Source organism: Notothenia rossii, assembly GCF_949606895.1.
Source record: "Notothenia rossii genome assembly, chromosome: 8".
Taxonomy (NCBI): Eukaryota; Metazoa; Chordata; class Actinopteri; order Perciformes; family Nototheniidae; genus Notothenia; species Notothenia rossii.
Window position 1 is genome coordinate 70,051,655 of NC_136906.1, and position 10,175 is coordinate 70,061,829.

At 44.0% G+C, this 10,175-nt stretch overlaps 1 protein-coding gene across 1 annotated transcript; it reads right to left on the reverse strand.

The window, feature by feature from the left end:
• Positions 1-425: 425 nt before the first annotated feature.
• prdm1c (PR domain containing 1c, with ZNF domain) lies at positions 426-8,819 on the reverse strand. Its single transcript, XM_079647093.1, has 7 exons — positions 8,663-8,819; positions 7,018-7,275; positions 5,573-5,692; positions 4,394-4,646; positions 1,984-2,999; positions 1,678-1,806; positions 426-1,245 (listed from the first exon to the last, which is right to left on the reverse strand). Exons 1-7 carry the CDS (start codon positions 8,687-8,689, stop codon positions 709-711), a joined length of 2,340 nt encoding a protein of 779 aa, XP_079503219.1. The 5' UTR covers positions 8,690-8,819; the 3' UTR covers positions 426-708.
• Between the last annotated feature and the right edge of the window lie 1,356 nt (positions 8,820-10,175).

A 10,175-nucleotide genomic window follows, 5' to 3' on the forward strand; every position in this document is an offset into this window, starting at 1 on the left:
GTTTAATGTCTGTGAAGTGATTAATACAGAAACTAAAATGTGGAAGTACGTGCTCAAAATAGTAGCATGATCTTATTGATATATAGTAAAGATCATTTTGTCGTTGTTGTTTTTATCCAGGGTAAAGGGTTGGCACTTACTGGTCGTGAGTGTCCAAAGACTCATAACAGGATGTGTATCTACGTCACCACATCAGCACGGTACACACACAAAGGTAAGTATATATGTTAAATGAAACAAGTGAGGTTTCCTCTGCATTTTCACTGTAACGCTTAGCTCACTGACACTACATAGTCTTGTACGTACAGTAATTGTGTCCTTAGGAGGCTTGAACACGCACACAAACACGCAAGCAGAGACACAAATGATATAAATAGAAACAGTACAGTGAACTACAACTTTGTTTATGCAAATATTTAGTCGTTCCATGAAGATACAAAAAAATAATACAATACAAAAAAAAATCACAAATCATTCATACATTTTAGATTAATGTTAAAAACTGAATAAATTAACAAAGAAATATAAATCAGTCAGTGGTCCCAGGCCATGCTGGTAATGTCTTGATTCTCCACACGCTACAGCCTGTGTAGAGTATATATGCTGGGCAATCCATGATTGAGATGAGGCTTTACTTCAAATAGGGCAGTAACAGACAGCTGCTGAGTTGACCTGTAAGGATTATACGGCTGGATTAGCAAGGCTGTTTTAGGGCTCTGATGGGCAGCCTGACTCCAGCTTGATACTGGTTGGATGCAGAGGTAGAGGGCTGCCATGATGTGGCAGAACTGCAGATTTGTACATGCTCAGCTCGGCCTCCTCCTCTTCGTGGTGGCCAGAGGTACGAGACTCCATCTTCTTTATCAAGTCAAAAACATTTCCCTTGTCCATCTCGGCATCTGCAGCCATGGCCTCAAGCTGCTCTGCCGCTTCGCTCATGTCGAACCTCTCAATCTCTGCGTTGACTCGGTGTAGCTCCTCCGGGGAGTGTCTGTGGGAGACCGAGGGGGAGAGAGGGCAGAAGCCTTGGAGGTGCACCTGCAGGCTGCAGTAGTGGAGATAGGCACAGGGGCAACAAGGACACCTGTGAGGTCGTTCACCAGTGTGGAGCCGTTTGTGGAGCTTTAGGTGTACGTATTGAGTAAAGCGGGCCGGGCAGAGCTTGCACAGGTACGGCCTCTCACCTGAGTGTAGCCGCTGATGGGTCTTTAAGTTGCTTGTGCTACTGAATCGCTTATGGCACACCTGTGGACAAACAGAGAAAAGCAGAATAGGTTTCAAAATGTGTCCTAGTCATAGTTTTTGATACTGTATTCTAAATATTGTGGATATTAAAGGGAAAGTTATACATCATTTGTTGTAAATGTGGCTTTCAAGGGGGGTTATGTAGTGAGCTGTTTTGGACTTTGGAGTAAGAAATAAACATTGTTAAAAGATAAAGTTATGTTTTACACTTACATTTTTTTACAGATTGAAGAAACTTCAAGATCAAACATATTAATTTGTGGTCTTTATGCAGGCAGGCAGATTTTGTAACATATACAGAGATAAGCTTCTCCATGTTTCCTGTCTTTATGCTAATTGACTGCTGGCGCCAACTATTATTTACCGTACAGACATGAGGCTGGTATACATCTTTTCCAAAATGTCAGTCTTTAATTTAAGATTTAATCATACCTTGCATTCATGAGGCTTCTCTCCAGTGTGAACCAGGTAGTGTTTCTGCAGGTGGGCCAGCTGTGTGAAGTTCTTATTGCAGGTCTGACACCTGAAGGGACGCTCCCCGCTGTGCACTCGCAGATGGACCTAAGGACACCATGTAAAAAAAGTAGTATTTACATTTATTTATTCTTTAAAGCTCAACAAACCAGGGTAGCTATTCCATTTTAGTATTCTACGGACACTTATAACGATGTGCAACTCAATTTTTAGCCACTTTGTGAAGGCATTTGTCCAAACTTACGAATATGACGAGTTACTAACCTTAAGGTTGGACAGCTGCCCAAAGATTTTTCCACAGATGTTGCAATCATACCGGATCTTTCCATTCTGCCTGGTGAGGGGATATGACAGCGTCTTGTAGCCGATAATATGTCCACCTCGTTTGATCTTCCTGAGGTCCATTGCATCCTCAGTTTGTCTCTGAGTGGCAGAGGTGGGTTTGGAAGGGAGGCAGTCTGAAAAGGCAGCCATACCCACTGGTGGTGAACATCCTCCAGGCGCAAGAGATGGCAGTGCTCCTCGGAGGGAGGTGGCCATGGATGAGGCACTGGATGATGCAGGTAAACTGAGGTCTGCATGAACATTACTGCTTGGAGATTGTCTGAAATCTCTGAGGTCATCGGAAGGGCACCTGAGGTAGTTTGTCCATTCGGTTATGAGGTCCTTGTTGTCTCTGTGCTCACTGTTTTGTGAAAGAATGAGGTCTTGTTTGGTGTTGGATAGTGCAAGTGTCAAGTCTTTGTGTCCGTTAGCCAGAGAAGGGTGGATGTGTGCATAGCTGTCAAAAGGCAGCAAATGAGATGGGAAGTGATGTTTCATTTGGTCTCTGTAGAAGGGGAATGACTGAGGTAGAATGCTGTTAAGGCCGAGCGAGTAGTGAGGCAGTAGATAGGGGGAAGGCCTCAGAGCAGGATGGACTCGATCAGGTACAGAGGGCTTTTGGTAAGGTTTGGCTGTAACAGGGCTTTGACTGTGCTGAAGGGTGAAGTGCAAAGTAGAGGGACCGCTAAGAGCCGGTCTTTTTGCAGCTGGAGGGCTACAGGATGGCACAGGTGGTTGAGTCACATATCTTTGGCCATGGATGGATTCTGAGTGGGGCTGGGTCGGGTATACAACACGGGGACACAGGGGAAAAACTGCTGAGAGGTTGGTCTGAGACAAGGGGCTACTCAGACGTCTGGGGCAGGCAGGCAGGGACTTGGAGGGCTCGTCTCGAAGGATTTCAGAGACACTGTGTCCTCGTTTCAATGTTGTCTTCTCCTGAGCTTGACTTGGTTCTGTGGGACAGAAGAATTGAGAAACGGCATCAGAAACAGGTGAAATAATTTCTAGAAGTTCAGCAACAGTAACCTCATTCAGCCCCCTGACATTAACTTGATAAATTACACAAGTTCCCATTGGTCTAAGTTTAAGTTTTAAGCTGTGTCCAGTGTTTTATAAGGTGTGTTTGCCTGTCTGTGAACTGTCTACCAGACTTGCCCTGGCAATCTATGAAAGTGGACACCCCATGTGAAACAATAGGCATCTGATCAGGATACAGATAGCATGGAGTTAGTGGGTACAGTATGTTATTTACATTAGTGCCGGCCAGTATTTTCCATCACAAGCAGGACAGAATACACACAAGAAACTCCCTTTTATCTGACTGATATACCAGATTTTCCCCAGGCAAACATAATCCTAAAAATGCTTGAAAAGATACCCATCAAAACATAAACTGACTTATGAGTCATATTTATTTTTCCACTAAAGTCTACACGAAAAATGAAAATCTAGATCTATATATCTCTATTTTATCTGAACAAATCTTCCCAATTCCTACACGGGAAGTCACGAGGAGAGATTATGCTTGACTGACCTGCCCCAGATAAGACAAAGGGCACAAGCTGACAAACGGAGGAAGACAAAATACAGAAGTATGCATCCACATTTCACCTACCCTTGGACACAATTAACATCCACCCACGCAAACACAGAGCAACCCTTATCTACTGTGTGCTCCCCCGTGTTACCCTCCCCCCTCTCCTGAGAGGCCAGCTCTCAGCAAACAAATAGCCGACACTCAGTGAGATATCAATCTGTCAGCAGGTCGTCTTGTCAGGAAGTTCAAGTAGTCACTGGAGCGTTCCTACCCCTCTTCCTCCTTAAGAGCCAAATAAATAAGAGGAGTCGTGCCAGAATGCTGTCAGCACCTCAGGCAGCCTCTTGTGTGTGTGTCTGTGTGTAAATGAGTATTTTGCTGTGTGTATGCAGTCTCTCTGCTAGTATGTGCACTCTTTTTGTGTGTGTGAATATAAGCCACATGCTTTGTGTGTAAAAGAGCTGCCAGCTGTGTTTCTATGTGAAGTTAAAAAGGGAAACTGAAACATTACCTTAAGTCCTAAAATTGGTCTCATCTTACACAGGTACTATGGCTATACCTGGAGACAGACCCTCTCTGCTTTCAGGACTCTACTGTCCTCCTTTGTGTCCTCCTTTAACAAAAGGGCTGTGGGTGTGACTGAGTAACTTCTTAAACACAAAGAGTGTGTCAGTCGATCGAGCGCTTTGATTGGTAGCCTTACTCCACAATAACAGATGTGTCTCAAAGCGTGGGCACAGGAATGGTTCTTGTTAACTGAAGATCTGCAGAAAAACTCCTACTAAATGAACACTATTCACACACACTTACCAATACTGTCAATAGCCAGTCGACCCAGTGGAGGGTAGTTACAGCGCCGGGCGAATTCAGGACAGTACCACACCAGGAGCTCCTGGCCCGGCTGCAGGGGTTTGATGGTGTAGAAGTAGATGTTTAACCCGGTCTGGCAGGCCACCAGGTTCTGCTCCTGCACAGAACAGGCTGGGTTGACGTAACGCATCCAATTGCTCCGCTCCTCATTCAAACCATCCAGGATGTGGTGTAAATGCCCCTCCGAGAAGACCTAGAGTGTGAAACACAACAAGAGATAAGTTGGTTGATGATGATATGCACTGATTATGAAACCATGAAAGGTTTCCTGGCGCCTCTATGGTTAAGAAATGTTCTTTCAGCCGAGGTAGGTGTGTGAAGTCATTTGGATTTATGAAAACATCTGAGTAGGAACTTCACTGTATGACTGGATTGTAGTATTGGGTGTACTATCTGGCCCATTCAAGACCTCACACTCGTCTTCGTTGTGAAGTATTGCTGACCTTTTAAGAAGCGATTTAAATTCAACTTAATTTCCCCTCTTTACAAAGTTTTTTTATGCTATCTGCTCTTTGTTGCTGTGAGTCATGGCTGAAGTGCGAACACATTGTCTGTGTTATGGCTGTCGAAAGTTTTGGTTAGGGTTGCATGAATTCATGGTTGCTGACTCTAAACTGTAGAATTGCACCGGCGCTTGTAATGGAAGATGTCCTGATGCTGCTGATTTGTAACATAACAGTTCTCAGGCTCAAAGCCACTTCCTTGCTTAGTCAGTGTGAGAGTTTATGAGTCTGGAGCTCGCGGACATGTGTATGGTGTATTTACTGGCAGTGATACCGAGAGAAGCGGAGTGAGAGGAGAACTGCTGCGTCACTGAAACCAAACAGCTGTGTGTGTGTGTGTGTGACCTCAGGCAGCCATGCAGAGAACTGGCAAACGCACTTTTTACACTGCATGCACATTTAACCTATTTGACCTAGCAGCATTCAAAGGGACTCAAGCAATGACAGAACAAGTCATACTTTCACAGGATGTCAGGCGTTTGACCACATCCGCTTACCCTCGCCGCGCCACAGCGACCACAACGTCTCCACATGGAGATGAAGGATGTGAACAGAAACAAGACAAATTTCACTTGCAAGCATTCAAACCCAGAAGACCCACTTGCAGCTCACTTACCCTCCAGAAGTACTTCCTGTCGGGATCTTTCGGTAGCGTTTCGTTGGTGTAGCTTTCCCCCACCAGAGGGCCAAAACGTGTTCCCTGAGGAATCAGCTCCTTACTGGTCACCCCAAGCACCTGTTCAACAAGAAGGACACACAATCATCCAACAACAGAGTGGCTCACAAATTGAAGGCCAGGGCAAACCCCGGATGCTTCCAAACTTAATTAGAGGGATGTGATTCTTGGCAATACAGTTATTTTTATCTGACTCAACACCCTGTGCTGGTTTCTTGGTAAATAATCAAAAATGTATGTAGTTATTTTTATACATTGGCTGTCATGAAAACCCTTCCTAAGAGAAAATAGTGTATGTTGCTGGTCTGTGACAGAATGTTTCCGTCTCTTCCCATGCTGAATATTTCATAAACCAATCGCCCACCTTATCTTTAGTTTCTCTATCATTAAAATTTCACCTCCACTCTTGTTCTCATACCTCCAGGTGTGAAACGCACCCCTCTGTCTCAAGCCTCCAGGGTGCGGAAGGGAGGATAAGGTGTCATGGGCACACCCTGACCAGTCTACGGCACGCTGATCCCCCACTCAAATCCCCTAAAGCAATGTAGGTAATGTAGTCCCTCTTTCATATTGGAGCAATACTGGCATAGTGTATGTAGCAAGATCAACCACTACATGTTTAGCCATTGAGTTTATCTCGTGTTTGACCCTTGCTTTGTCAGACTGCTCCACTTGTGTCACAGATAACTGTAACGTATCCTGCTCTTTGGTGTCAACCACACTCCAGACAGACCTTATTAGAAGGTCAAAGTGGTGTTACAGGTATTTAACCGCAGACGCTGAGGCTACTTCCTCTTATCTCGCCAGACAACCATCTTTCATCTGCAGAGGCTCAACCCTTATCTTGCACAAGGAAACTCAATATTTCCTTTTTTATGGATAGCCCATTGGGTTAACCTTCTATCATTCATTTACCTCTGTTATCTGCCATTTACTACCCAGTTAAACAAAACAAATGTTCCCCTTTAATAATTGCAACTTCCACACAACTAATCCAGAAGACTGGTCACATTGTTTTCCATTAGGTGGGCCTTGGTGCCATGCTATGCTTTATGGTGTAATTGTGTGCTGGGACAAAGGGTTGGGAATCGGAGGTAGCTACTAATCATAGAGACCTCAGGCTGTGTGCTGAGGGGCTCGCCTTTCTTAAGCTTTGCCTCAACACAGAGCAGAGAGGAAAGGCTGAAATTAGACAACAACATGTCAAGTACTTCCCGGATGAGTGGATGGAAGGATGTTGGAGTGACGCAAGGAGTCGGCAGTTACTCAAAACATACTTGCTTACTACTTGTGTATATTATTGCTCTGCCGTGGGTTTTGCAAGAACTCCTTATCTAGGCAATTTGAATAACACACAGACAAGGAAAACCTTATTTGCTGCCTACCTCTGTGGAGTCGTGGCAGCGCTTCAGGGCCAGGTTTCTGGGTAAAGATTTCTCGGCTCGTGTCTTGTTCTTGTTTTCGGACCCTTCCCCCAGAAGATGGTCCTTCACGATATATGTGCACTTCTCCTCAAAGTTTGCCTCGCTCCATGATGCCATGTCTGCGTCCTGCGTCTCTGCCATTGCTGTTGTGATGACCCCTGAGCTCTGCGGTGAGTTTTCTGATGTTAACATGGCTGTGGTGCACTGAGAGGAGGAGGCCTACAGAAAAGGAAGAGACAAAGTGGGAGAAAATCTCGTCAAATGTCTCAAAAAGCAGATTATCTTGCAATGTGAATTACATCTATGCTGCTGACTAAAGACTCTTTCCTTTGACCTTTTATATTTCAATATACGGAGAAGAACACAGACAATTCAAACAACAGCCGAAGTACCCAGGGAATTCAAGTTTTGTATTGAGCTAAAATTAGATTGCAAAGTGTGAGATCCGACACACAGGGCCAAGTCGGGGAGGAGAAGTGGTGGAGAATTCAACTTTTCCATCAACAGCTTCTACCGGACAAACAAACTTCAAAGTTGAACCTTCATGCTTGCTGCCCCATTGCCCCCACTGTCCCATACATCCTGTGACTCTCCAAAACCCCAACCCCTGAGCTATAAGGGAGGTTCCTGTGCACGTCAGCCCCGGAGCAGGAGCACTTTCACAAGGAAATCAGCGCTCCCAGTGAATCTACCAGACTTCCTCTGAACTGACTGAGACTTGGCACTCAGCCAGGTCTAAAGTGTCTTTCTCTTTCTCTTACTGTCTATCGGTCCCTTCTCAGGAAGATTGTTGTCAGGCACCTCAGCCCTGACAAAGGTATTCTTCCCCGACTGATGGGATAAACGATAAAATAGTGAAAGAGAAGAAGATAGAAGGCTTGTGATTGAAAGACAATGCTCAGATTTGCCCTCTCTGAACTTCCTTTTCCAGGCTCATCAGTTTGTCTCAGTGATAAGGTCTGACCGACCAAACTCAGAATTGAAGTGAAAATGTTGGTATTTTAAAGCCATACAATTCCATGAACCTGCACTATTATTTACAAGCAAAGTTTTACTTTTTTTTGCTTGAATTAGGATTATATTTCCCCTTTTGATGTTGTTAAAAAAAGTTGGGTTAATCAATGTAAAATTATTTAAAGCTCACACAGTAATCTGGCATTGAAATGCACAAATGCTGCGATAACAAAATATCTCGTCTTATTCTCATGGAGGGAAAAAAATGCAGATAGAAGTGCGAGAGATGAGATTTACGGATGACATTTCCCCCCCTATGTTTCTCTGAAGTGTGGTCACCACAGCTGACTAGAAATGACTGTCACAAGCGTGACAACTCACTCCGAAACCATCCAACCCAGTGACACAGCAGAAAATAAATTCAGAAAATCAAGACATGAGTCAAAGGAACACAGCTGTGTGACTCGCAGGACAACATGTAACGGGTTGACTCTAGAAAGCACCTTACTTTGATATTATGTTACAAGGGACACCTTTGTAATGCAAAAAATAAATAAATAAGTTGCCAAGTTGAAAAATCACTCCAGTTCACACTGACACAAAATTAGAATTAAGAAAATCTATTATACAGTTAATAAAGATTTGAACTTACTGTGAAGCCTTGAGAGGAGCCACACATAAGGCAGGCTGTCGGTGCCCTCCTTGAAAGCTTTATTGTGAGTGAGCAACCGGTGGCTGTCCTCTCTCTCTCTGTCAGCGTCTCTCACCCAACCTCAGTATCCTGTGTACCTGTGTGTGACTGGCCGTGCAACTGAACACTCAAGTGTGTGATGGTTGCTTCTGGGAGGAGGGAAGGTGTGTGTGTTTGAAATACAGAGAGAGAGAGAGAGAGATACACTCCCTTTTCCTCTTGTGCTCCCTCCCCCTCCTCCCCTTTGCCCCATGACTCCTCCTTGGAGGTTGTGTGTGTGTGTGTGTGTGTGTGTGTGTGTGTGTGTGTGTGTGTGTGTGTGTGTGTGTGTGTGTGTGTGTGTGTGTGTGTGTGTGTGTGTGTGTGTGTGTGTGTGTGTGTGTGTGTGTGTGTGTGTGTGTGTGTGTGTGTGTGTGTGTGTGTGTGTGTGTGTGTGTGTGTGTGTGTGTGTGTGTGTGTGTGTGTGTGTGTGTGTGTGTGTGTGTGTGTGTGTGTGTGTGTGTGAGTGTGAGTGAGTGTGAGTGTGTGTGTGTTTCACTCTCTTGCCCCGGGGCGTGAGGCTTTCTCCGGTGCACTGGCTGTCACACAGCTATGTCCGGATCAGACTAATACATCTTCATTTTCTGACAGACACCCACTCCATCTTTTGGGTGATAAGAAGGCATACCTGTGTTGTGTTCATTAGTCAGGGACACAGCACAGAGGAAATTAGATCATTCTGGTGCTTTGTTAAGTGTGAAACAAGGTTTGGAAATATCGATCGAGTCCAGTTCAAATAAGTTCAGCTAAAGCGTCATAGCAAATCTTGTTTGAATGTAGGATTCAATGCTGCACACCATAAGTTCACACCATAAACCACATGGAAATTACAACAGTTCCTGATCTAACACTTTATGCACGATCATGAAAGAAAAGTAAAATTTAGAGCACACATTCTCATCCTACAACATTGTTCAGGGTGTTCTGCAACTGACGGCCATAAAACAATTGCTAAAATGAAGACACTTCTTGAATACAAGGACATATAATATCCAACTCTTCATCACAGCAGCAGACTGAAATATTTCCATGTAGTCAATCAGTGTTGCCTGTTTGACTCACCGATACAGTTATGTGCCTCGGAAGTCTTACCAGAGATGTGGAGCAGAATTACTAATGTGAAACTAATCACAATTCTTGATATTTATTTTACGTTGAACTATTACCTGGATTAAGTAATCTACCACAAAAAAGAAAAGAAAAGCGTCTCTTTAAAAAGCACATTAAAAAAAAAAACGTTAATCTGCCCATTCTTTTTTCCTCAATTCAATTATTTGGTTGATGAAACATCACAATATCCTGACCTATAGTACAAGGTCATCAAAGCAGCACAATACTAAAGGTTCTCGATAAACTATAACATATTGTCATAATAAACAATTTTTAACTACTGCTCAGAAAAGATGCGGACTCTTGGAGACACATAAAATTACTT